The 25377-nt window shown below is 53.8% G+C and overlaps 9 protein-coding genes across 9 annotated transcripts in view; 5 read left to right on the top strand and 4 right to left on the bottom strand.

Annotated features, from left to right (window-relative positions):
* Window positions 1-9: 9 nt before the first annotated feature.
* Window positions 10-8302, bottom strand: CC84DRAFT_1260849 (ARM repeat-containing protein). Its single transcript, XM_018185016.1, has 4 exons — window positions 8144-8302; window positions 5995-8087; window positions 632-5946; window positions 10-575 (listed from the first exon to the last, which is right to left on the bottom strand). The coding sequence occupies exons 1-4, from the start codon at window positions 8268-8270 to the stop codon at window positions 68-70; spliced, it is 8043 nt and encodes a 2680-aa protein (XP_018034119.1). The 5' UTR covers window positions 8271-8302; the 3' UTR covers window positions 10-67.
* A 130-nt stretch (window positions 8303-8432) lies between these two features.
* CC84DRAFT_1260850 (P-loop containing nucleoside triphosphate hydrolase protein) lies at window positions 8433-13365 on the top strand (the record flags this gene model as incomplete). Its single annotated transcript, XM_018185017.1, has 5 exons — window positions 8433-9371; window positions 9499-10228; window positions 10274-10929; window positions 10981-11305; window positions 11355-13365. The coding sequence occupies exons 1-5, from the start codon at window positions 8636-8638 to the stop codon at window positions 13363-13365; spliced, it is 4458 nt and encodes a 1485-aa protein (XP_018034120.1). The 5' UTR covers window positions 8433-8635.
* Window positions 13366-13628: 263 nt separating this feature from the next.
* CC84DRAFT_865848 (uncharacterized protein) lies at window positions 13629-15332 on the bottom strand. Its single transcript, XM_018187704.1, has 2 exons — window positions 14587-15332; window positions 13629-14504 (listed from the first exon to the last, which is right to left on the bottom strand). Exons 1-2 carry the CDS (start codon window positions 15248-15250, stop codon window positions 13813-13815), a joined length of 1356 nt encoding a protein of 451 aa, XP_018034121.1. The 5' UTR covers window positions 15251-15332; the 3' UTR covers window positions 13629-13812.
* On the bottom strand, window positions 15333-15961 carry CC84DRAFT_865884 (uncharacterized protein). Its single transcript, XM_018187705.1, has one exon. The coding sequence runs from the start codon at window positions 15734-15736 to the stop codon at window positions 15416-15418; it is 321 nt and encodes a 106-aa protein (XP_018034122.1). The 5' UTR covers window positions 15737-15961; the 3' UTR covers window positions 15333-15415.
* On the top strand, window positions 15588-17861 carry CC84DRAFT_1165939 (uncharacterized protein). Its single transcript, XM_018178833.1, has 4 exons — window positions 15588-16003; window positions 16060-16347; window positions 16412-16747; window positions 16814-17861. Exons 1-4 carry the CDS (start codon window positions 15958-15960, stop codon window positions 17821-17823), a joined length of 1680 nt encoding a protein of 559 aa, XP_018034123.1. The 5' UTR covers window positions 15588-15957; the 3' UTR covers window positions 17824-17861.
* A 2091-nt stretch (window positions 17862-19952) lies between these two features.
* On the top strand, window positions 19953-21029 carry CC84DRAFT_1053817 (HET-domain-containing protein; the record flags this gene model as incomplete). The annotated part of the gene is made up of 1 exon (XM_018173512.1): window positions 19953-21029. A coding segment is annotated over one exon (1077 nt), but the record flags the coding sequence as incomplete, so codon positions are not given.
* A 1186-nt stretch (window positions 21030-22215) lies between these two features.
* CC84DRAFT_865894 (uncharacterized protein) lies at window positions 22216-22786 on the bottom strand. The gene has a single exon (XM_018187706.1). It carries the CDS (start codon window positions 22691-22693, stop codon window positions 22397-22399), a length of 297 nt encoding a protein of 98 aa, XP_018034125.1. The 5' UTR covers window positions 22694-22786; the 3' UTR covers window positions 22216-22396.
* Window positions 22787-22820: 34 nt separating this feature from the next.
* On the top strand, window positions 22821-23546 carry CC84DRAFT_1197402 (uncharacterized protein; the record flags this gene model as incomplete). Its single annotated transcript, XM_018181520.1, has 2 exons — window positions 22821-23349; window positions 23383-23546. Exons 1-2 carry the CDS (start codon window positions 22956-22958, stop codon window positions 23544-23546), a joined length of 558 nt encoding a protein of 185 aa, XP_018034126.1. The 5' UTR covers window positions 22821-22955.
* A 1377-nt stretch (window positions 23547-24923) lies between these two features.
* CC84DRAFT_1188352 (uncharacterized protein) overlaps window positions 24924-25377 on the top strand; it is a gene marked incomplete at both ends in the record, with an annotated part of 1353 nt that continues 899 nt past the window's right edge. Inside the window, 2 exons of the mRNA XM_018180984.1 lie at window positions 24924-25180; window positions 25244-25355. Of these exons, the coding sequence (XP_018034127.1) occupies window positions 24924-25180; window positions 25244-25355 (369 nt within the window). The remainder of the gene's footprint in view (window positions 25181-25243; window positions 25356-25377) is intronic.

The following is a 25377-nucleotide window of genomic DNA, read 5'->3' on the forward strand; positions in this document are numbered from 1 at the left end:
TGAATTTTTGAACCCAATACATACAACCTATACGCCCCCTAAACCACCCTTTTTTCACCCTCTATGTCTACTCCTTGAACACATCCCCCAACTCCACCATCCCCACACTCCACACCTCCCTCTCATCCTCGACCTCGTCCCCGGCCAGTCCCAGCCCCCCTTCACCTCCTTCCGCTTCCTTACGTTCCCTCGCCTGTCCCGCTAACCTCAACGCCACGCGCTTGAAATAGTCCGACATACTCCTCTGCGGCCCCGGCCCAAGTTCCTTCCCATGACTCGCAATATACTTATCAAACACGGCCGCCTCTTCGTCAACAACACTAAAAAGAGCCAAAAACGCCTGCTCAGCCGCAAGTTTGACAGGAATCACCGGGTCGCGCACGGAGGCGAAAACGGGTGGTGTTAGTAGCGGGACGTGCGGGCGGATGAGGTCGTTGTGCGTGCGCGCGATGGTGCGCAGGACGACTAGGCTGAGGCGCCGGGTATCACTGGGGTTGCCGGGTGCGACAACGGGGGCGAGGGCGGCGAATAGGGGTTGTAGGTGGTCGTAAGATTTGGGGGCGCGCTCGAGAAGCCTAGGTGAAAAGATTAGTGACGTGGTGAATTGCAGGGGGAAGGGAGGGAGACGTACAGGTATTTTCCTGCCGCGAGGACCGCGTTATCGCGTACGATGTCCTGGCTGGAGCCGATGCCCTTGGCGATAATTTCGACAGTCTCGTCGGGGAAGTTGTTGATGAGTGCGTCTGGTGAGTCGAGCAAGACGGCGTTAAGGGTGAGGACAGAGGCTTTGCTGAAGTGCGTGGTCAGCACGCGGGTCTTGATGATGCCGGCGGCGGTCTCTGCGGGTAAGACACCAATCAGTGCGCCCAGAAGACGTGCGTGGGTGATGGCCATCGCGTCGTCATCGTCGCCCGCGTCCGTGTCGATCAAGCCCAGGATGGCGTTCCGGCTTGCATCATTCATGGATTTGCCGGCTTTGCTCACGACTTCGAAGAGTGCCTTCAGCATGGCGGTCTTGACTGCCTGGTCGGCGGTCTTGGATCCGGCGACCAACTCTGCAATCAGAGGATCAACCCTCGGCGTGAGCTTGATGAGTGTGCCCAGTGCCTTAGCCGCACGAGCACGCAGAACTTCGGAAGATGTATCAGCCAGAGACTTTGCAAATGTGCGTTGAAGCTGCGGCAAGAACGGCTTGAGGAATGTAGGGATTTTCTCGAGGAGGTTGTTGAGCGTGAGTAGAATGGCGGCCTTGACCTCTGTAGAACGTTCGGTAACCACACGAATGAGAGGACCGGTGATCTGCGTAACGAAGGGCTGGAGGGCCTTTGCGTCGGTGCGCTCGATGATGTCTGAGATTGCAAGCGCGGCCTGGGTGCGCTGGTCTGTAGACCCGTTCATAAGACCTTGTAGGAAGATCGGCAGAATGGCACTGATGCCCTTCGGCAAAGAGAAGCCCGGGAGGTTATGGCCGGCCACACCAACTTGCTGGAGTGATTGGCGCGTGGAGATGACGAGTGATTCCATCTCTTCTTTGCGTAGCTGCTTGGTAAGGGCGTTGAGCGCAGTCCATGCTGCCTTGACAACGTCCTCGTCTCTGTCGTCGAAGGAGATGAGCAGGACGCGGATGAGGTCGGGGTAGTATCGAGAGAAGTCGACCTCGCTCTCTTCGAAGAACTTGGCGAGGTGGTAGTCGGCCTTTGCTCGTCTGTGTTCATCGTCGTGCTTCATCAATGCCAACATGACGCTCATAGCTGTGTTGAGACCATCGTACTCGTCCACAGAGAGCAGAACGGCGTCAAAAGCGTCCTCAAGCTCTTGCCGAAGGTCATTATCCTTGCACCTGATAACGTTGTCCATGATGGTGTTGAGAACATTGGGCAATCGTCGAGCCATGGCGCTACTAGCGACCTCAGCAAGAGATGCGATAGCCCGGGCATTGAAACCAGACATAGGCGACTTGAGCAAGGTCGGCAGGAGGTTGGGTAGGATGACATTGGATCGAGCGTTATCCGTGAGCAAGGTAAGAAGCGCCGAGAGAGCGTTTTGCGCATTATCGTCGCTGCGGAGGAGAGCCAACAAATGAGGTAGAACTTGATCGATCGTCTTCTTGCCGAGGACCTCCTGAAGGGCATCGAATGCTTCAGCAGCTGCTTCACGGACCTCGAGGTTGGGGTCAACGAGCGCGGATCGTACTACTTGGATGAGGGTCTTCTCGTAGTCTTCGAGTTGCTCCGGTGACGCGGCTGCGATCAACTCCCTGAGGGCCATGCAAATACCCTGCTTTGCATCTGTATCAGTAGACTGTAAGCCTTCTTCCAAAGTAGGAAGCAAAGTCGCGAGTACACCGTCTCCAGCTTTGCGAATGAGTTCTCCAAGTGCGTTGCCAGCAATGACCTTCTGGTCCATATTGGAGCTGGCGAGGCGGCGAATGATGAGCTGAGTGAGGGTTGGGATGAGCTCGCGTAAAGTGCGCGGAGTAGCGACGAGTGCTTTCCAGACATTGATGGCGGCCGACCGAACAAGCCCAGAGATATCGTTGCGGCAGATGTACAGGGCTGAGAGAACCTTGTTTCGCTTCTCTTCTCCGAGGACGTCCAACAAAGACTGGCCTGCTTCCTTGGCACCCTCTTCGACCTCGTCGTCCTCTTCTGCTTTGCCGCTGATACCAGTGAGGTTGAATAACAAGTCTCCAACGAGCTCGACGGAACTGAGACGGATACGGTGACTGTCATCCGCAAGACCACGCTCCAGCTCGGGTAGCAGCAGGTCAATGGCCTTAGTAGCAAAGTTTTTGACCAAGAGTCGACCAGCACGCAATGCGGTTTCCCGGATTGATTCGACGTCGTCGGCGAGTCCTCCAAGAATCGGTGGGATAATCTTGCTGAGGTAATTGGCAAAACTGTTGCCGAAGCATGCTGGCAAGAAGATGAAGAGTGACATGAAACCTTCCCGGACGGAGGGCTTGCTGCTGGACACGTTTTGCAGAATGCTCGGGAGGGTCTCTTCCAAGCGTCCTGTACCCAATCCCGCAAGCACTTCGGAAAGAGCTTGAGCGGATCCCAGACGATCTCCAGCTCCGGTATCGGATTTGAGGGTTGCCATGAGACTGGGAATGAGATCTGGCAGCGCGTCTTCTCCAAGCTTCTCCATGAGCGAACCCAAAGCTTTGGACGCGGTCGCACGAGTCGTGGGAACAGGGTCGACGATTGCGACACGCAAACCGGCCACCAAGATAGGGAGATGGGCGATAAGATCCTTCCGCTCTGTGAGGTGGGCAAGACTGCCGATGATCTGGGCTGCCTTGCGCTTGGTTGCTGAGCGGTCGCCCAAGCCTCGCTCGAGGATGCGCACGACAAGCGCAAGAGATGGGGCATCAAGGTAATGAGCGAATTGAATCTTAATGAGTGCGTCGAGAGCAGTGTCTGTGTGCTTGGTCGGGTCACTCAGAGCCTTCAGCAAGATGCTCACAACACTCTTAACCTCAGGGTTGCTGATGACTTCACCGAAGCGTTGTAGACTGCGGTTCGCAGAGTTACGCACTTCCTTGTGGCTGTCAGTTAGGACGGTGGTTAGAGGCGGAATGATGTCCGGCAAGCTCAAAGCCAACTGCTGCGGATCTAGGTAAGCCATGGCTCCCAGTGAGTCGCAAGCGCCCTTTTTGCTTCGCCATTGATCATCATCAAGGCCATCCAAAAGAGTCGGTAGAACTTGCTTGACACCGTACGAGCTGAGTGTGGAGAAGCAGGTTTTCGCGGCGTCCAAACACGCCTCTCGCACATCAGTGCTTGAGTCGCCGAAACCAGCTAACAGTTGCGGGACCAGCTGGATTACATACGGCTCAAACACACGTCCCAAGATGAGGGAGAACAACTCGTAAGCGAGAAAAGCACCTTGTCGCTGGTGAACCTCTTTCTTGTTCTCAGTTGCGCTGCGCAGGGTGGACATGATTCGGTATTGCTTGATGATGCTGACGCCCTTGCCACTGACAATTCCGGCAAGACCGTAGGCGGCACCACGCTGGGCGGGATATTTCTTGGACTGTAGCAGTGTTTCCAACATCTGTTCGACGTAGGTCTGAAGCTCCTGCTCAGAAGTTCGGACCAATGGCGGCAAGCATTGGGCGACAGCGTACTGCACTGTTTCGGAAGGGGTGCTGAGGGTGGCCAAAAGGCGCTGCACGACCTCGGGGACGCGCTTGTCGCCCTTGGGCAAGTGTCTACCCAATGCACCGTAAAGAATAATGACGGCCTCGTTGACTTGGTCATACATTTCCGACTTGCGATCCGGGCTTTCGAGAGCAGATTCGAACAGTTCCATCAGTGGTTCCACCTTGGACTGGGCCTTCTGGGTAATGACCGATGTAGCAGCCTCGACCATTTCGTCCCGAACCGTAGCACTCTTGTCGCCAAGAGGGCCATCGTAGACCATGAAATGCAGAAATTCGACGAGATCCTCGTCTTTGAAGGAAGAGGTCATCTCTTTGAACGCAAGCGCAATGCCGTCTCTTGATTCCCATGGATCGCGAAGATCGACCTTGCGCGGCATACCGTATTCGTCTCGCTCGGGCATCCGTGGTTTGGCCTTCTCCCTGTATGACTCCTGGAGGGTATTCAACGTTTCATGGAAGATTGTCGCATATTCAGACACGGTCTCGCCAATCGAGCGTGCTGCTGCCCGTCGTAGCTGCTTGTCCAGAGAATCCAGGTACGGTATCATCTTGGCCGCAACGTTTGCGTCTAGTTGAAGCTCATTGTCCTCCCAGATTGTGCGCGCTAGCTCGACGTTCTCCTCGACATCATCATGGCAGGCCAACCAAACCTCCTCGCTGAATGGCTGATCATTCATGTCGAGCTCGGCATCAATTGCTTGCAGCACTGTCGTCCTCACCGACACTTCTGGAACGATGATTCCCTTCAGCAGGGCTCCCAATTCTTCGTCAGTGATGGTCGGGGCAAGTCCACTGGCCAAGTCCATGATGCAGTCTTTGATAATCTTATAATGTTGATTGTAGTGTTGCATGGAAGCTATCAAGGTCTCGATGAGTTGCTTGCGTGGGAGGCGGTTGTCGGTGCACGAGTCCGTATGAAACGAGATGAACTCAACGGCCAGGATCAGTTGTTCATCGGCCTCTTCAGGCTCTGAACGACCAATGCCACCTTTCTCGAGAACGAGAAAGATGAGCGGGAAACAGTAAGCAAGGGAAACCGCATCAAGGGGTCGTTGGTCGCTCAAGAAGCGAAGGCGGTAGAGCACTCGCGTGATCATATCCCCTAGATCTTCGGCTTCGTACTCTGCCGGTAACTGGATGGAGCCGATGGTCCTCAACGTGGCGATTCCGACAAAGGGTCTGTATTGGGCCAGGCGGGACGAGGCTTGCTCGGAAAGTTTGATGTATGCAGTCGCAGGTAGATCTCCAAGTAACAAGCCGGCACCCGCGCGAATAGCTTGTATGAGAAGGTTGACTGCGGGACCCATCCACTGCTCTGCTTCAGTGGGCGGACCAGTTGCCAAACTTTGTATGATGCCAACACCACGTCTCATCTTCCGCTCGATACCGGCGACTTCTTGTCTGATGGAAGCTTCCTTAGCCAACTGGGCCTTGACCTTGGCCTGCTCATCAGGAGTGAGCTTCTTGGCCTGACCCTTCTTCTGCGCCAGCTGGGTTCGGAGCTCCTCTTCCCACTTCAGGGTATCGTAGTCTTTAGTATTCTTATCGATGGCGACGGGTGCCTTCTTCGAAAGAACATCAATATAAGCGGTGCCTTCTGGTGTCCGGAAGATTGCGGCCTCTGTAGGACCGACGGATTCGAGCTGTTGTGAGTCGAGGTCTTTGCTGAATTGATCGACAATGACTGGCAGTGCGGCATCAGGAGCAACAAACGCTAAATCAGTATAGGCGCTGTACGCTGCTTGGATGACATATGGGAAAGAATCGTTCTGCGGATCCTAGAAGCTTATTAGTTGTGCAGTCCAAGAATAACCCATGTCACATACCATGGTGGCGTCATTGATGAGTTCGATGCACTCTTGCAGCTTGTCTTGGACCAGTCGACCCGGATCAACACCCATCCGCAGAGAGAGGTCGATCCATGACACTCGGGGCATGATCTCGGGCCTTGCGAGCAGAAGAAGGTTGACATTCTGTTGTCGTAGCTCTTCAGCATCTATGCTAGCGTCGTGCTTCTTCACAGACTCCGGAGAAAGACAAATGGAAGTCAGGACGTTGTACAGTTCGCTGACTCCAGACTTCGCAGCGACTGCTGGACTTTCCTTGTCGCCCGATTCGTTCGCCCTGTACCAAGACCAAAGTCCGTCTATAATGACGCGACTTATCTTGCTTGGGTTCTGCACATACGCCTTCTCGAGGGCCAGCTTAGCAGCTGCCTTGGCCTTGGACGAGACACCCTGAGCGACGATGAGGAAGATGAATGCATGCGCCCAGGCTTCACGCGCCTCAATTGGCGTACTGTCTTGAAGGAGCGAGGGCGAGACAGCAATCAGGGCACGTAGGGCGATCTCGACGTCGTCTACAGTACTGAGCTTGGAGTAGACGCGCGGGTTGAGCAGGAACGAAGGCTTAGGCTTGATTGCGAGGGACTGAGCAATAACATCAGACTTCTTGTAGATTCCGTTGAGTGTAGCATCGCCAGAAGACTGGACTTTGCTTGCTAATAGAGCGGTCACATGGTGCCCTACTGTTACCAATCCGCTTTGAGTAGCTGGGACAGGATTGGCATTGACCTCTTGCCAGATGTCAACCAACTTTGGGAGCGCAGCGTGGTAGAAAGAGACTATGTCCTTCTGTTCTAGTTGCTGAGGAGTCAGTTCCCACAACAGGTCTGCGGTGCGAAGAGCCCAAAGCCGCCGAGTCGGTATCTTCTTGTCAGCCATCCCCTTGATGAAGGCATCCAGTACGGATTTCTCCAGGGCGATACCATTCGCGAGACCGAACTTGAGGTGCTTGACAAGGGCTGTGACCTCCGCGACCACGGCGGCTTCGTTCGGCTCCTTGAGAGCTACTGGCGCCATCGCAACGGGTATCCTCTGGGACAATGCAGTAGACTCGGGAAGTGCGCTCAGCATCTGGGCATGAAGTACTTTCTGGTCGACTCCACTGACTTTGCCCTGCTTCAGTGGATTGAGGACCTCGTCTGTGACCTTGGCAATCTCCGCCTCGCCTTGAGATCGCGAAGCAAGAGCTTGGAAGGTGCGAAGGGCACCTGCGCGAATGGTGGGGTTTGTGGACTTGACGTTCGAAAGCAGGGGTTTGAGGAGGTTGCCCAGCAGCACATTGGAGAGATCGAGGTCTTCAGGCAGAGCCAATATCATGGGCGTGACGACGTCGTTCAAAACAACTTCGGGGGCGCGGAGTAGTGCCTTCTCGATTGGGGGGATAATCTCCTTGTTTAGCTCGTCGAGCGTCGTGAAGCTCTCGAAGAAGTCGTGGAAGGCATGTGATATGTGGTTGGGCAACTGAGACCGCGATCCGACGATTTCTCGCACGTAGAAGGAGTAGTATTCCTGTTTGCGGGCCTCCAACAACGGCTTGACGGTCGGCAGGCGCGCTGAGACTCCGGCAATGGCCCCGAGCAGGACGGCGTTTCCAGCCGTCGAGGTCGCGCCCTTGGCGGTAAGCGTGGTGACCAGCTTGCTCAAGGCATCTTCTCCGATGTCCTTTGCGCGGAACAGAGGACGCAATGCGCGGCGGGTCGACACGAGGGCCGAGTGGTGGATGCGCGCACCTCGCCGCTTGTCCTCAATGCCCATGCAAAGCTCCAATACGCTCGCGAGGGCAAGCGCGACGTCGATTCCATGTTTCTCCCACTGCTCCGGCTCGTTGGCAAAGTGCTGCAGCAGCACCGAGCACCAGTCAACCAAGACAATGACGTTGCTCAATGCCAAGCTCTTCTTCTGAGCCTCTTTCTTCAGGAACTGGACCACTGCGGACAGCACCAGACTGCCATGGGTGCTGGTTACGAGGGACCGGAGGACCCGTTCGACAGCATATCGCGAGTCGCGGTCGTCGTAGAGTGGGTACGTTTCGAACAGCAGCTCGAGCAGGATGCGCAGGTCGGGCGGCACGAGGGCTGGACACAATCAGCACGTGCTTCGCATCGCAGCGCCGGAGGCACATCAAACGCACAGTCGCCTTCTACCTGGTGCTGCAGGCCCGCCAGCTCGTGGATGCGGCGCTTGGTGGAGCTGGTGACCAGGCCGCGGCGCAGCTCGTCGCGGTCCAGGTGTTGCGCACTCGCTCCATCGACGGCCATTGTGCTACTCCATGCGGTGGCGGGGTTTGGCGGGGTGTGAAGCAGCTCAAATTTCACGCGAGGCTGCTGCCACGACCGACGTACACGCCAAGATTGTCCCTGCCCGCTAGCGGGCGCATCGCACGACAGCGGCGCGCCCTCGACCATCGGCGCCCTTTTCGAGCCCGGCCTATCCACCCTCCCCGTCTCCTGTGTACGCCCTGGACTAATGCGTTTCACCCGCAGACCCGGATCCGCCAACCTCGATCTAGCCAGAGATCAAGCCCCCTGGTTCTCCATACGCATCCCGACCTGACTAATCTTGCACATCCTGCACGCCGCTCTCCACTGCCACTGAACAAACACCTGGTCTGGTCCCGTGACCCATGGCCCCGAACAAGAAAAAGAAGAAGCCCGCCGGCAATCCTGCTCGCGGCTTCGCTACGACTTCGATAGCAAGCAAGCCCAAGGAAAAGCCGGCCGTCGCTCAGGACGAAGAAGCCATTGTGCCTGGAAAGGACCATGGCCCAGTAGTCGACCCGACCCCACAGGCAGCCTCTACTTCTGCATCAGCACCCGTCCCACTGCAGGTCGAACAGACCCCGGAGGAACTCGAAGCTCAGCTGGAACGCGACGAGCTTCAACTGCTGGTGGAGAAGCATGCCCCAAAAGTTCGCCGCGAGTCTCGCCGACAGGCGACGAAGCTGCAGACGGACCGCAGGGTTCTTCGCGCTGCGGCAGAGTCACTCACCACCCATGACTGGTTGTCCAGTGACATTACCGACCGCATCATCTCGCTCGCCCAGACTGAGTCGAAAGACTCCAATCGCAAGCAAAGCCAGCAGTCTCTGCTCAAGGTCATGTCCGAAGAAGATGCCACTGCTAGACTGTGGATGCTTGAACTGACACTACGCGACATGGCTTTCTCCCCTACTCACATTGAGCCTGTGTTACGTTGGCTTTGTGCCAATGCTGCTTCGGTAGACAGCACAGCCAGCGTGTGGGGTCTACAGGAGGCTCTCGAGTGGTTGGCTTTGGATCACTGCGTTGGCCACTCGCTCTCTTACGATGAACCCAAGAAGCTTCGCCCCACGACTACTTCTCCGAACACTTCGCGACCTGGTACGTAACGTTGCCGAAGATCAGTTTCAGTCATTATGAGTCATTCTGACTACGTTATGTCTACAGCCACTCGTGCTGGATGTCGATATGATGCTATTGATTTACTGAGCTAATGTACAACTGGCAGGGACCCCTGTGCCTGAGAATCCACCCATGAACAACGGGAGCAGCGTGAATTCTGAAAATGAATCGTCGCGAGCTCCCACCCCAGCGCTGCGCGGAGAGGGTGCTAGACCACCTCCTCTGAAACCCGAAGTATCTGACGTAGCTGTCAGCGATCTGGACAGTGATCTGGAGCCAGACCAACTCGTCCCAACGTACATCAAGATCAAAGGGAAGCTGTTCGAGCTTGACCCCGACACCGTTGAGGCGAAATCACGCAAGCAAGGAAAGAGCAAGAAGGCTGGGAACGCGAGACTAACGAGCACAACTCAACCACCGTCAGTTCGTAAACTGCTTTCGCAGCTGCAGAAATTGGAATCGGATGCATTGTTCGACGACATCGAAGCAGAAGCGCTATGGCCCAACAAGCGGGCCGAGCTCACCCTAAAGATGGCAGCGGAAAGACAACAGCCTACCGTCCCGAAAATTCCTAAACTCCCTGGAGTAGCTAGTGGGGTGTCCACCCCGCGCAAAGTTCCTGCGTGGAAAAAGCCGGAGCAAGATGCACGCTCAGAAAACGGGACCGAGGATGATGACATTTCGCTCGGAGATATGTTCTCAGCTATACCAGATGAAGCATCCAAAAGTGACCAGGTCAAGACCAGCGATGCTGGTGATGGCGTGACTTTACGTGACTTTGGCAAGCAGAGTGGCATTAGTCCGCGAAGGGTGCTGGAAGAGGCTGTCCGTGCAAGGTTCGTACAGGAACCAGTCTGGATATAATTTGCTGACAGTTGTAGGGATTCTGGTGCACGCCTTTCGTACAAGCAGATCTCTCCTACAACTTATTCATGCCGGCATGGTTTGACCGTGGTGTGGTCGAAGGATCAGGATCTGGAATACGATACCGAGGTCGTCGGTGTTACAAGTAGCATCAACGGCAACCGGGCCACCTTCGAGGCAACTTCAATCGCTACCATCTCAATAGAGCAAAGTGAAGGCTTCATCTCGACGGTGGCGTTGTTCAGCGTTTTCGCTGCTTCCGCCAAGGAAGAAAAGGTCTACCTGCGCCTTCCACCGACATGGCGAGACCTTTACCGAGACTTGCTTGACACTCGCAGGTGTCGCATTGATGCTTCCGATCGTGATAAGATCAAGTACTTCCGGTCTCTTGTGCAGGATCAACTGGAAGATGAAGAGGCCGAAGGCGTCGTGCTCACAAGTCGCTTCAGGGCGCGTAATCAGGCTGCGGCCAGTTCAAGCTCTTCTGCATCGGGGCAGAATACTCCTCCACAGGTCTTCGAAAGCCTCAAGGAGTTGTGGTTCAACAAGGCCTCAACCCATTCCTTCCAATACATGCTTCAAGGTCGAGCTACGCTGCCCATCTTTGCGTACAAGGAGATGATCGTCTCGACCATTGATAAGCATCAGGTGACTATAGTGTGCGGTGAAACGGGCGAGTGACCACTTACTCCATGATCATCTGTACCTTTCTGACCGTATCCAGGTTGCGGCAAGAGTACCCAGTTACCCTCTTTTCTTCTGGAGCACGAGCTGTCCCAGGGCAAGCCTTGTAAAATATTCTGTACGGAACCTCGACGAATATCAGCGATATCCCTCGCTCAACGCGTGAGCGAAGAAATTGGCGAAGCCCCCAAAGACATCGGAACGATCCGTTCTCTGGTGGGTTACGCAATCCGGTTAGAGTCCAAGACCACGCCCCAGACAAGACTCATCTTCGCCACAGTTGGTGTTGTGTTGCGCATGTTGGAATCATCAAACAACCTAAACGAAGTAACGCATTTGATCATTGACGAGGTCCATGAGCGAAGGTATGCAATCATAGCGAACACTGGACGATGGCATACTGACATTACCCAGTATCGATACCGACTTTTTGCTTATCATACTTCGATCGCTCATGCTTACTCGTCCCGAGCTAAAAGTCATTCTTATGAGTGCTACCGTCGATGCGAATCGTTTTTCAAACTACCTCAATGGGGCACCGGTGCTCAATGTGCCCGGAAGGACGTTCCCTGTCCAGACCAAGTATCTCGAGGACGCCATCGAGCTAACACACTACACTGCAAATCCCAACAATAAGGTCATCAACGGACCAGACAGTGGCGACGAGGACGACGGACCATCATCCGAGAAAACGAACACCTCTAGTTTAACGGGCTACAGTACGGCCACAAAGAATGCCTTGGCCGACTACGATGAATATGCGATCGACTATGACTTGATTGTCCGTCTCATGGAAGTGGTCGCGTATGATCCGCAGCTTGCCCGGTATAGCAGCGCAATTCTGTGCTTCTTGCCGGGTATTGCTGAAATTCGCCAACTGAACGACCTACTGGCCGCCCATCCCTCTTTCGATAACAGCTGGCTCATCTACCCTCTTCATTCCACCATCTCGAGCGAAGAACAGCAGGCAGCCTTCGTAATACCCCCGCCGGGTATGAGGAAGATCGTCATCGCCACCAACATTGCCGAAACGGGAGTCACCATACCGGATATCACCTGTGTCATTGACACTGGCAAGCACAAGGAGATGCGCTTCGACGAACGCAGACAGCTCTCCCGCTTGACGCAGTCGTTCATCTCTCGCGCAAACGCAAAGCAGAGACGAGGTCGCGCGGGTCGTGTACAGGACGGCCTGTGCTTCCACTTATTCACAAAGTATCGACATGACAATCTCATGGTCGACCAGCAGACACCCGAGATGCTCCGACTCTCACTGCAAGATCTGGTCATGCGTACGAAGATCTGCAAACTCGGCGACATCGAAAAGACCCTGTCCGAAGCCCTCGACCCTCCTTCGTCACGCAACATCCGGCGCGCGATTGACGCGCTCATCGAGGTCGATGCTCTCACCCCTGGCGAGGACCTCACGCCGCTCGGAAGCCAAATTGCGAAACTACCGCTGGATGCGCATCTTGGGAAGCTCGTCTTGCTATCCGCCATATTCAGCTGCGTCGACGCAGCCATCACCATCGCCGCGATCTTGTCCTCCAAATCACCGTTCCTTACACCGTTCGGCGCAAAGCAACGTGCCGACGCAGCCCGCATGGCGTTTAAAAAGGGCGACTCAGACCTTCTGACCACCTACAACGCCTACAATGCCTGGAAGACCGTCTGCACAACCGCCGGCCGCTCCGAGGCGCAATTCTGCCACAAGAACTTTCTCAGCGCCCCCAACCTGTCCAATATCGAGGACCTCAAAGCCCAGCTCCTCTCGTCGCTCGTCGAAGCCGGCTTCATCTCTCTGACCCCAGAAGAACGCAGAGTACAACAGCGCTACCGCAGCACCTCGCGCCACCGCGTCTTCGTCGCCATCCCGCCCGCCTATGACGCCCACTCGACCAACGATCTCCTCGTCACCGCCGTCGTCGGCATGGCCTTCTACCCCAAGATCCTGACGCGCGACGGCAAGGGCTGGCGCAACATTTCCAACGCGCAGTCCGTCAGCCTCGCGCCTACCTCGGTCAACAAGCTCTCCCCGGTCAATCCCTCGACTGCAAAGTATCTGAGCTACTACCACATCATGCAGTCCAGCAACAAGTTTTACAACGCCCACTCAACGAGCATTGTGCACCCGCTTCCGCTCATCCTGATGGCGGCTGCGGACGTCGAGTTCAAGCTGCATGCCGGTGTTGTTGCGATGCCGGGGAATACGCTGAGGTTTGCGGTGCGCGAGTGGCGTGCTGCGGTTGCGGTGAAGGTGTTGAGGAGACGGGTGAAGGAGGTGCTGCAGGCGGCGTGGCGAAACCCGAGTCGGGGGCTGAGTGGGCGGGAGAGGGAGTGGTTGGGGTTGTTTTTTAGGGTGTTTGAGGAGAGGTGGGAGAGGGAGGAGAAGATCAGGGAGAGGGCGGGGGGCAAGGCGAAGTAGGGGAAGTAGGAGTGGGGAGTGTTTGTTTGAGGGGAGGTGGGTAGGAGGGCATCATAGGGGGTCAGAGGGTAAAAAGTGAAGGTGGACAGGATCTAGTCGGGAGTGGGGTTCGGCATCCGTGTTGGTCGTCTCGGCCGCTGAGTTGTTGCCACTGTGTATACATGTACATTATAGACCTAGGCCCTGCAAAAGCACAGTCAATGACCGACCCATCTAACACTCTAGCTATTCGTACACCGTAATGAAAATATCACAACGCCGAAGCGCACCTCTGAAAACGCCGCTATAGCTAGGGAGCAAAAATCCGGGTATCATCCAAGCGCGCCCGCCCACCCGAAGCCCAGCCCAAATGCTGCCAGTTGGATAACACGCCCAAACGCCACATACATGCAATCTCGCTCTTCTTCGAAACATTCTCTCCACGGGAAACCAACATGACCGGGATCATCACAGATCCCCCAGCTCGAGCACAGCATCGAGCGCGCTATCGAGGTCGTCGATGTCCTTGACGCTCCCGCCCTGCCAGTTGGACTCCTCATCGATGTCCATGGGGTCGCCGACGTCGCGGGTGCGGTCGCGGTCGAGGTTGAGGGCGTGGGGGTTGGGTTTGGTGCCGTTGAAGCCGTTGGCCATGGCCTTTCCTCTGGGGGGCAGATAAATGTCCTCGACGCCCGGGGTGTCCAGACACCTGGAGTGGGAGATGGCGCCCGCGAGGATCGGCACGTGGGCTAGGTAGCTGTCGCCGATCTCGAGCGCGAGACGTAGATCCTCCATGCAGAGCAGTTTGCGCTTACGACGCTCCTCGTGCTCGACGGGCAGCTCGCCGCCCGCGAGCCGCACCATCTCGCCCCGCGCGACGCGCGCCTCTTCCCGCTCGACGCGCTTCTTGTATTCGGCCGTGCGCACGTAGCCAGTGCCGTTCGCATTCACCAGGGTGAAGAAGTTCGTCAGCGCTTCTTTGATGTAGTTCTCACATGCGATGTTAAGCAGGTCGGCGCAGTCGGGCGCGTGGCCTTGGGGGAGGCCGGACTCGTAGCAGATGGGGAGCAGGCGGAGAGAAATGGAGGATGCGGTGGGGAACTCGTGGGTTTCGGTAAAGAGGGGCGCGGTGTAGCGTTTGCGGATTTCGAGGTCCCAGTCTGCGGGGTGTCAGTTTGGCATCCATTACGAATCCGACGAACGAGTCCGCGGAGGGGGAAAGAGAAGGGAATGGTAACGCACTCGTCTTGCCGTACCCGCCTGCCTGGGCCGCTGGCCCAGCTTCGGGCAGTTTCACTCTCCGCGCCTCGTGGTACTCCATCATCATGCCGCCAACGGGATCCAGCGGCATGAAATCGAACCCCCCACTCGCGCCCTGATGTATCGTCTTCAGGCGCTTGCGCTCCCGCCGCGAAATCTGCATGACCTCCTGCTTGAGCCTCTTCTCGCTCTCGTCGCCGGTCCCCTTGGGCACGCTCCCCGACACCTTGTCCGAGCTCGACACCCAGCTCGCGATGCCCGCCTCGGGCGCATCCCGCCACACATTGGCGTACACGCCCATGACGAGCGCATTGTGCGCTCTCTCGAGGGCGCCGCGGGGCCCCAGCGTCTTCGCGGCCTCGGCCTCTGCCCGCGCGAAGATGGCATCGAGCCGCGCGGTGAGCTCCTCCTGGTTGAGATTGCCCAGCAGGAAGGCCGACAGCGACGTCTTGTAGGTGGTCCAGTCTGCGTCGCCGAGGGCGGATTTGACGGCCGTGTAGAGCGGCTCGACGTCGATGCGGGGGGCGCGCGGGGTCGACGGTTTCGAGGCCGACTTGAGCGGAATCGAGAGGTCGGGCAGTGTTTTGGAGGACATGATGGGCGTCGTCGACATGTCCATGTCGTTGGGGCGGATGGTGCCGGCCATGGCGGCGGCTGCGCGAGGTGCAGGTGAAGGGGAGAGGGGGTCGACGCGCCTGGGGGTCAGCGCGTGGGCAGCTGCGGCTGCAGCGCAGGCCGGAAGGTGCGTGCGGACACGCTCCGGCGCGGATTTATGCGTGAACCGGTGTCGCCGGGTGATTTCGAGCTGGAATCACGTCGAGACTGGATGCATCGGACGCGGTGTGGTGCGCGCGGCGATGAAAGCGAGCGTGGTGAGATGGTGTGAGGTTGGATTAAGCTGCGCCGTCGGCCGTCCGAGGTGGAGGCCGCTGCGGAGAGCGGGTGGCCCAAGCTGCGACATGCACCGCACGCGCATTCGACCACCCACAGCTAGAGCGGTGAAAGTGAAGTCGCACCAGGCTCGACTTTGTTCCTGCCAACCCAGGTAACGACTTCTTCGGGCGCAAAGGAGAGAGCAGATCGGCCATCGAGAACGCACTGCCTGCTTGCACTGAAGAGCACAAAGCTTCATACTGAGCCCGCAGCTAATCCGTCCCGTCACCAAAGCGAGCTCGATGGGGATTGTTTTCCCCACCGCACTAAGATCTGTTCGGGATGTGGAGCCCTGGGGGACATGCCCCGACGAGAGCACACACGCCAAAATGGTAATTCGGACAAGTTTTCCGCTATAAGAGAAAAGAAAAGGTGCCTTGTTTTACATTTCCATATTCAGGAAGACTGCACACTATCAACATGGTCTCCAAACGGTCTCTCTACACTCTAGCAACCGCGCTAATGGGTCTGCACACACATCGCATCCTGTCCCAATGATTGATTTCACTAACAGCACTTCAGGCCATGGTGTTTCGGCCTTCAGAAACCCCATTATTAGCGGCGTCAATGCAGACCCCTCCGTCATCCGTGTAGGAACTGACTACTTCCTCGCCTCCTCCTCCTTCGAGTACTTCCCCGGCCTGCCCATCTACCACTCCACAAACCTCGTCGACTGGGAAATCATCAGCCACGGCCTGACGACCCACAACGCTATTTATGATCGGCAGCTGCTTACTACCGGCGGTATCTTCGCGCCTACGTTGCGGTATCATGGTGGCACGTTCTACCTGATCACCAACTATGCTGATAGTGAGTTCTTCGTTTGTTTCCAAGTTTCTCTGTCTTCTGTCTTGATTCTGAAGTCAGAGCGTAGCATTCAACCCCGCCGACCAGCGCCCCTTCCTGGTCACGACGCAGGACATCTTCTACGGGAACTGGAGCCAGCCCCTGTACTTCGACCAAACCGGCATCGACCCGGATCTCTTCTTCGACGACGACGGGTGCATGTACCTGTCCACTGCGTTGCCGGAATTCGGGCCCCGCGGTGGCAATAGCACGATATGGCAGTCCAAAGTCGACGTGCGGACGGGACACAGCCTGACGCAGCCGGCGTTGATTTACAAGAGTAGTTTGCCCGAGAAGATTAGGTGGGCGGAGGGTCCACACGTGTATAAGATCAATGAGACGTACTATTTGTCTGTTGCAGAAGGTGTGTAAAACGGATATGACAAGATAGGCGATGCCTGAACACTGACAAGCCGGAACCCCCGTACAGGCGGCACAGAAGTCCTGCACCGCCAGACCATCCATCGTGGCGTCTCGCCCTCGGGCCCCTGGACTCCAAGTCCCCGTGGCCCCCTCGTCTTCAACTCCCGCGACCCCGCCGCCCCCGTGCAGCAAACCGGGCACGCGGACCTCGTGGTGCGACCGGACGGGAAGTGGTACGCCGTGTTCCTTGCTGTGCGCCCGCAGCTGCCCGCCAACATAAACGGCACGTATCAGCTCGGCCGCGAGACGTTTCTCAGCCGCGTGACATGGGAGGCGGGGTGGCCGGTTGCGAATGGGGGGCAGCTCATCACGTTTGACATGCAGGATCCTGACCTGCCAGCTTCGGCGCAGAATGCGAGCAGCACCTGGACGGATGATTTCAGCTCCCCAGCGTTGTCACCTGAGAAGTGGGAGTTCCGCGGCACGCCGTATGGTACCTGGTACCGCGTGGCCAACGGCTCGCTGCGTCTCCGCGGGACGCCACGCGCGCTGTCCGCGCTCGATGGCGTGGCGCTCGTGCTGACGAAGCAGGACGATTTGTTCTACGACTTCAGCGTCGATCTGGACTTCCAGCCTACCCTGCAGACACACGAGGCCGGCATCGTAGCCTGGGTCAACGACGAGTTCCACAACAGCATCTCGCTCGTGCTATGCGCGAACCAGACAAGCACGGTGTGTCTGAAGACAGAGACGATCGCGCAGGGAGAGGGCGTCGATGGGAACGCGACGACGTCCTATGTGTCTGTGCCGGATGGAGCCGTCACTAATGGAGCAGCGAGTGTACGACTGCATGTTCGTGCGACGCCGGATACGTATCGCCTGGGGTACTCGGTTGAGAGAGAGGAGGAGCCTACGTGGTTGGCGGCGTTCTCCGCGAGGTGGATGGCGCCGCGGTCTGGGGGGCGGATATCGTGGCAGGGCGCGAGGATGGGGATGTATGCGACGGGGAACGGGGTGCCGATGCTTGTGGAGGCGGCTTTTGGGGATGTCGAGGTTGTGAGGGGGGAGGCGGCGTGATGGAGCGCTGGGTCGGAGCTGTATGTGGTTGCACGACGTGTGAGGTTGCGGATTCACATGATCGAGCGCAGGCTTAGCGTTTGTGAACCACTGAAATGAATCGAGGCTGTTACGATGAGTGTGATGTGGTGGCAGTATCATTCAATTTGATACGGATTGACAAGGTAGAGCCTCATGAGGCATTATGAGCACCCACTGATTGAATCTTCCTAGAAGTTCTGTAAGTAAGCTGCCTGTTTGCATGAATCTATTGAGTGGATACCTATGCGGCGACGAAGAGTCATGCTCGGGCTCCTCGTCAAGCCTAGCAATGCATTTATCTTGCTCTTCGCGGCTCGATCCTACCCACTCCGTATCTGCATCCAGTTCGTCTGCATACCGGACAGCTAGTCACGAGCAAGCCTGCAGGAAAGTTGACACTGCAGGCGTTTGCGCTGACCGCCAAGCCTACAGCTGTGTAGCGATTCTTCCATGCTCCAGTATGTAAATCAGTGGGTTCTATACTATGCCATGTTTAAAACTGAATAATCTCTATTGTCTTTGTTGTTTCTATTGCGAGTTAACCTTTCTCTCTAGTAAAGCACCAGGCGCTCCTTCCTTGGTATCCTCATCTATGTACCTCTACCATGCTTTTTCTCTGCTTCTTACTACATCAGTGTTGTTTTTACCTCAGGTTTATACTTGACCGGTCAAGCTCTATATTCATTCTAAATGCAGCAATGAAGTGGTCCAATATTAAGAGCTTATCTTCCTTTGTGGCTAATGCGGCTATTCTTAGCCTTGGATGCATGATGGCTGCCTCAAACCAGCTACATAAAGCCCAGCATGATTTTTGTCTATTAAATTACTTCTTGACACAAAGCAACTTCACTATCCTCGTTCAACAAAGTCAGAATTTACATTAATGAACGCACCAAAAACCCTCTTCCGAGTCGCTCTTTGCTGCTATCGCAATGCCTCCGCTTTATCTTCAGCTCAAGCTTGATGATCAAGATGAGCTGTCAACTCTGCAAGAAGAAGTCGCTTCTTGGATTGCAGGAGCCGAGTTGGCCAACCACCCATCACATCCAGGTCTTATTTTTGTGCCACTGGACAAGATGCCTGCCTGTGTTCACAGGTTGACAAATTTCTTTTTGAGTCAGGCGGACAAAATCTCGAAACAAGCTTGTAAGACATTGGACCCCCCTTGTATGCAGAGAATGAAACGACTCTGACTTTCATTAGTTCCTGATGGCAGAACACAATTGCTGACTTATGGCATACGACCATCAATCTTACTATTTAATAACGACGATACTTGGATCCATGCCGGCTGGTCCAAAGAAAAAAGCAGGAATGGCGATGTCCCAACTGAGTCCCAGAAGAGTGGTCCGGAAGAAAAGTCCCAGATCCTTGAAAATAGCCGAAAATACGACGAGGATGGTTTGGAAGGAACATTAGAACCGCAACAGAGTGGTGTAGAATGCTCAATGTTGTCGAAAGATCGGTCTGAACTTTGTTCTCCATGTTCTTCTTTATCGCTTGACAAACTTGGATTGCAACATTACAAACAAAGCAAATGTGCTACAGGGGCAGTATACTCGACAGAGCTAGGGAGCTTGCATTTTTCTCGCCGTTTCCCAGAGGTTTTGCAGACCGCCAAAAGCCATTCTTGTCTATTTTGTGCGATTCTTGTGCACACAAGTCTGGAGTTAATTCGATCCTCATTGGATGAGTTCATGGATCTGAAGACCACTGATTCTGGAGTAAAGTATTTCGAAGCCGAATGTGTTACCGGTAAACCCGAAGATTTTGATTTCCAAGAATTTCTGACGAAGCAATTCTGTGACATACATTACGTATACAGAGTTTCCTCTTTGGAAGAAAGATCAGACCAAATCAATCCGCAGAGAGCGACTCTCAACCGACTTATTGTTGAGATTCGGAAACACAATCGAGGAACGAAGAGTAGTGGAAAAAATTTCAGCACTATCCGATTCCAGAGCTGCAATTCAGAGCCTGCAACAGTTCATGATCAATGTGACTCAGGAATTCTATTTTCTCGCGATATCGGAGAATCGCTGCCATACGTCGGGCGATTTAGAGTGAACTTGATTGATGAACGTTTGGTTCGAACCTGGAAAGACTACTGTCTCAACAACCACGGACATTTGTGCTCTACACATAACATCGTTACGCCTAAGCCTCGGATCCGGCTTATAGACGTAGATAAGAGATGTATCGTTAATGGTTCGGGGACCGAAAATTGGGTCGCACTGAGTTACGTTTGGGGTGGGGCAAATACAGTGCTCATGACAACAGAAAATATCAATCAGCATGAGACACAAGGGTCGCTTGAGGGGATTTTGCCGCTTACCATTGAGGATGCCTTGAGAGTAACTCAAGCTCTTGGAGAAAGATATCTCTGGGTTGATTGTTTGTGCATTCTTCAGGACTGCGAGGAGGACAAGTCCATTCATCTTCCAAGGATGGGCGACATTTACCGCCATGCAGTCGTTACTATAGTAGCGGCATCGGGTTCAAATGCTGCAGCTGGACTCCCTTGGATCAGAAATTCGATAACGCGTTCAGAACAACTATTTATCCAGGTCCGCCCATCCTTTAGGCTTGGGGATTACGGAGTTGCCACTATGATGGACCCGCCTGAAAGTCCAGATTGTGATTACGCCACAGGCTCACCCTGGAGTATGCGAGCGTGGACTTTCCAAGAGCGACTGTTATCTAGGCGAGTTTTGATATTTACAAAAGACCTCATCTACTGGGAATGCGAACAATCCATATGGCGGGAAGACTGTTTCGGAGAATTACCTGCTGAGTTTCCCCAGATTTTCACCTCCGGCTTCGGTAGTGGTACTTTTTGGAGTCATCTTGACTTATCTAGACTATGGAGGTCACATCCCTTCGATATTGTGAACACTTATCGACAAGTTGTCTCGCATTATACCGGTCTCCAACTCACATACCAAGAAGATGGCTTGCATGCAATCTCTGGAGTACTCGCCGCCTTGGAGATGCGCTCCGGATCCAAGTTCCTCTGGGGATTACCAACGGCAATGCTCTCTGCTGCTCTGATCTGGGAAAGTCATTCTGATGATGATGCCACATTATCAAGCCGGAATCAACGGAGAACCGCAAAGCATATGCTTGGACCAACCCAAAATAGCACTTCACACTGTCCGTTCCCAAGTTGGTCCTGGGTCGGGTGGATTGGCAAAGTCTGGATTCCCCTCGACCAATACGCGATCTCAAGACAGTCTAGCCTCATTTTCTTCACGTGCAGTGAATCCAAACATACTCAGCTAACTGAGGTCAAATCACATTCGGAAAGCAAGGTGCAGCCTTTCTGGACACGTTCTGGCTGAGACGTCACTGGAGATACCGTGATACGCAACGAGCACATTCCGGATGGAATGGGAGATATCATCTCGCTCAGTTGTATTCTTGCGTTTTGGACCGATGTCGCCGAAGTACTTATACGTTGGCAAGATACTGATGTAACATGGATATCATATCATGAAGAATCCAAGGTGAAGGCTGAAATCTGTCAGGAAGAGGTGAAAATGATGTCAACTTGGGGTCAAGTCCCTATCGGCGTGGAATCTTTGTCTTCCACAGATGGCTCATTGGTCGTCATTGGTACAAATTCGTCTTATGTAAATGTCCTACTGGGTTCTTGGACTTATGGAATTGCATACCGGCATGGTATTGCCAATGTTAAGGAATCAGACTGGATACGATTGAGACGTAGAGTCTGGAAGCCTGTTTTTCTTGCTTAGAGCTCTCAAAGTTTTTGGGTGGAGCTTTCCAAAATTGAGCAATGTGGCAGAATTAGCTATTTAGTGATGACCATAGAGTGCCTGCTGAGATGGACATCATCGGTTTGGGAATAAATTCATAGACGCAATTCTCTCTTTAATCTATAATAAGCGAGGCCGCGTATACATTAGATAATATTAACAAGGGTTCGCACTAAGGTGCGTCCCTGGGTCGCGAGACGCACGGTGTACCGAGACAATTGGTGAGCAAATTCCTCTCCAAATTTTCCCTATCAGATATATAGCACTTTGAATGATACCAAAGTATCCTATAACTGTCTGAGTCTATGTTTCTTGATTTTCGTAAGGTTCCACCTTGTGGTTGTCGTTTTTTACACCTATTCGTCAGCGCCTTAAGTTGCCGCCTCGACATCTCTCCCCTGTTTTCTCGAGACATACTACGTCTCCCTAAATTTCGGAGGCATGACAAGAAAGCCTGGTCAAGATAAATATTTTCCCGCGCTTTGAAGTCTAAATTGACCGCTAGACTACAGAGTCCGAATGTTCCGATGTCGGCTGATTAACCCTTGCATTCCTCGGTGTTTTGGCGGATCTCTTGTCTGCAGTTAGCGCGTCTAAAGTCTGCTTACATGACCGCGGTATTGAATGGTAATATTTCCTTAAGCCAAAGTGTGGCGCATTATTCTTTTTTTTAGAATAGCTGTTATGCGCCAGTCTCATTGTTGCAACGGTGTTGTTTTGGTACCCCCACCCTGCTGTGCCTTGCCCTCAGCTCCTGCGCATCCATTATGTAGCTCTTACCCTCTTAGCATATCAGCCTCCGACGCCAAAAAGCGCTTTATTAACCGTGATGTTGCTTGTTCTGTCCATGCTGTCCAACAACTCTCCTTGAACACCCCCTGCTCATTTGCGGCAATAGATATCTGCAGAGAGCTCGGTAGGCTAGAAAACAAGCTGAGATAGCAAAGAATAAGACTGTAGCGTTGTAGGTCAAGGTAAAGTGAGGAGTGTGCTTCCCGGCAGTTTCTCCGCGCGGACGGCAAGATTGTTAAATCGCACCTGGCTGGACGTGCATCTTTAGCGACTATTAGCATGCAGCAGCCTGCAGTAGCGTGCTAAGATATCTGCGTACCGCACTGCGCACTGTGGCTGTGTCCTGCGACTCTGAGCTTGACACATGATGTGGCCAGCGTCTGCTCAGCCTGATCGCATGCACTGCCTCGACAGGCTGCCATCACAGCAGCATAAGCTTCCCCTACCTGCTTTGATCTGTCGCGACTGTATGATCCTACTTTAATTAACACAAAAGTCGTCCACGCCTCGCCCCCCTCCAACCAAGTCTGAGCTGCAAACGCCATGCGGCTTCTCCACTTTGACGCGCTAGGAAGGCTCGTCTCAACAGACTTTCGCGGCAAGACGATCCCGCCATACGCCATTCTATCGCACAGATGGAGCGACTCCGAAATCCTCCTCGAACACATCGCAAGCGAAGTCTACAAGGAGAGGAGAGAAGGCTACCAAAAGCTCCAGTTTTGCGCCAAACAGGCGGCACAGGATAAGCTGCAGTACTTCTGGATCGACACATGCTGCATCAACAAGTGGAATCTCTCCGAGCTCTCAAAGGCGATTAACTCCATGTTCCAATGGTACAAGGACGTGACACGATGCTACGTCTTCTTGTTAGACATCTTAGTATCGACTGCAACAGAGCCAGTCCAACGCAGTAACTGGGAAGCATCATTCCACAAAAGTGTATAGTTCACTCAAGGGTGGACGCTCTAAGAGCTTATCACGCCGCCGTTAGTCGAGTTCTTCTCATGCGAAGGACAGCCCATAGGCGACAAGGCGTCACTCAACCAGCTTATATACGAGATCACTAGCATCCCGCTTACGGCATTGCGCAATTGCCCCTTGGACCAGTTTACTACATCTGAGCGAGAGAGATAGGCCGAGAATCACGAAACTACTAAAGAGGAAGATATTATATACTGCCTACTTAGGATTCTTAGCGTTTACATGCAAACCGCGTACAGCAAAGGATAAGAGAGTGCATAAAGCAGACTATAGGCAGAAGTAGTGGTAGTTGCTAATATACCATCAATCATCCCATTCTCATAAAACCCTCGCTTTATAGGCCGAGAGTCGCAGCTTACTAAGCTGGAAGGAAAGCTCTTTAGCAACGAATAGACCACTACTATACTAGCAATCGTTGGACCTAGTGGATTAGGCAAGTCACAGCTCGCGCTTAAGGTTGCACACAAAATAAGGTAGAACATAGATAACTGCTTAGTCTTTTAGATAGACACAAGCGACAAAGATAGTCTCTACCAGTCATATGCAAGTGTTGCGCAGAAGCTCTATATTCCTAGATGGGATAATAACTAGGCCAGTATGAACCAGCTTATAGAACGCTATGTAGTAGAGATTAGTGCATAATAGTGTTTACTAATCTTTAACAACGCAGAGGACACTATTCTACAATCTAGTGGCTTGTCCACAATAGAAGTGGTAGACTTGGTAGACTAGTTGCCACAATCTAAGCTATGCTCTACCATCTTCACAACCATAAATTGTGGCATAGCTGAGGCGCTTACTCTATAGGGTATTATATCGCTATAAGAGCTAACACTAGACATGGCGCTAAAGATACTATAAACCCACTTAGCAACGCCGCTTCTGAACACTAAGCAGTAAGAAGCTAAGCACTTACTAGAGGAGCTACTATATCTACCTCTAGTGATCGCGCAAGCAGCAGCGTGTATAAACGCTAGTGGTATAATAGTATAGGATTACCAAGCACAGCTAGACGCGTACAATAATGCCACTATTAACTATAGCAGCAACTCTTCTACAGAAAGACTATAGAGGTCTAGTATAGCAGATCCTATCGCTACCACACTATTTCTCTCACTAGACCAGATTGTTCATAAGAATGCACTCACTATAGATTATCTTTTTCATGCTGCATGCATAAACTAGAAGGACATCCTACTTATCTTTCTAGAGGCAGCCTTGCTGCAGGTAAAGGAAGATACTATTAAGGTACTTGATAGATATACGCTCATCACTAGGCGACCTACTAAGTCTATACTTAATATTCATTAACTAGTGCATTAAGCTCTACGTAAACGGCTCTAAGCGTAGGGACAGTTCCAATAGTGGACTCAACGCGCTATAATATAGTTACTCTAGGTGTTTCTAAACGATGACCATAATAGTAGAAGCAAGTGGAGACGGCTGCTTCCATATGTCTAGTATACTCTATCGCATAGTCGAACAGATGATGATAACGAAGAGAGATTAGATCTTTTATGGAAATATGCCATGGCTTTGTATAGTGACGGACGGTATAAGGAGGCCGAAGAGCTGTTTGTGCAAGTGATGGAGATGAGCAAGAGGGTGCTTGGGGAGGAGCATCCAGACACGCTTCTCAGCATGGGCAACCTGGCGTCGACGTATAGGAATCAAGGCCGGTGGAAGGAGGCCGAAGAGCTAAGCGTGCAAGTGATGGAGACGAGAAAGAGGGTGCTTGGGGAGGAGCATCCAGACATGCTTCTCAGCATGGGCAACCTGGCGTCGACGTACAGCAATTAAGGCCGGTGGAAGGAGGCCAAAGAGCTGTTTATGCAAGTGATGGAGACGAGAAAGAGGGTGGTTGGGGAGGAGCATCCAGACACGCTTCTCAGCATGGGCAACCTGGCGTCGACGTACAGGAATCAAGGCCGGTGGAAGGAGGCCGAAGAGCTGGAGGTGCAAGTGATGGAGACGAGAAAGAGGG

Source organism: Paraphaeosphaeria sporulosa, assembly GCF_001642045.1.
Source record: "Paraphaeosphaeria sporulosa strain AP3s5-JAC2a unplaced genomic scaffold CC84scaffold_7, whole genome shotgun sequence".
NCBI lineage: Eukaryota > Fungi > Ascomycota > Dothideomycetes > Pleosporales > Didymosphaeriaceae > Paraphaeosphaeria > Paraphaeosphaeria sporulosa.

What these genes read in the sequence shown, in the direction of transcription:
- CC84DRAFT_1260849 (XM_018185016.1), bottom strand. Translation starts at nt 8,270, where the DNA reads ATGGCCGTCGATGGAGCGAGTGCGCAACACCTGGACCGCGACGAGCTG. An exon ending in TCATCAATGACGCCACCATG is followed by an intron (nt 5,947 to 5,994) that starts GTATGTGACATG and finishes ATAAGCTTCTAG; the next exon opens with GATCCGCAGAACGATTCTTT. An exon ending in CTCGCGGCAGGAAAATACCT is followed by an intron (nt 576 to 631) that starts GTACGTCTCCCT and finishes CTTTTCACCTAG; the next exon opens with GCTTCTCGAGCGCGCCCCCA.
- CC84DRAFT_865848 (XM_018187704.1), bottom strand. Translation starts at nt 15,250, where the DNA reads ATGGCCGGCACCATCCGCCCCAACGACATGGACATGTCGACGACGCCC. An exon ending in AGGCGGGTACGGCAAGACGA is followed by an intron (nt 14,505 to 14,586) that starts GTGCGTTACCAT and finishes GACACCCCGCAG; the next exon opens with ACTGGGACCTCGAAATCCGC.
- CC84DRAFT_865884 (XM_018187705.1), bottom strand. Translation starts at nt 15,736, where the DNA reads ATGAAGCTTTGTGCTCTTCAGTGCAAGCAGGCAGTGCGTTCTCGATGG.
- CC84DRAFT_1165939 (XM_018178833.1), top strand. Translation starts at nt 15,958, where the DNA reads ATGGTCTCCAAACGGTCTCTCTACACTCTAGCAACCGCGCTAATGG. An exon ending in GATCACCAACTATGCTGATA is followed by an intron (nt 16,348 to 16,411) that starts GTGAGTTCTTCG and finishes GTCAGAGCGTAG; the next exon opens with CATTCAACCCCGCCGACCAG. An exon ending in CTATTTGTCTGTTGCAGAAG is followed by an intron (nt 16,748 to 16,813) that starts GTGTGTAAAACG and finishes ACCCCCGTACAG; the next exon opens with GCGGCACAGAAGTCCTGCAC.
- CC84DRAFT_865894 (XM_018187706.1), bottom strand. Translation starts at nt 22,693, where the DNA reads ATGCTAATAGTCGCTAAAGATGCACGTCCAGCCAGGTGCGATTTAACA.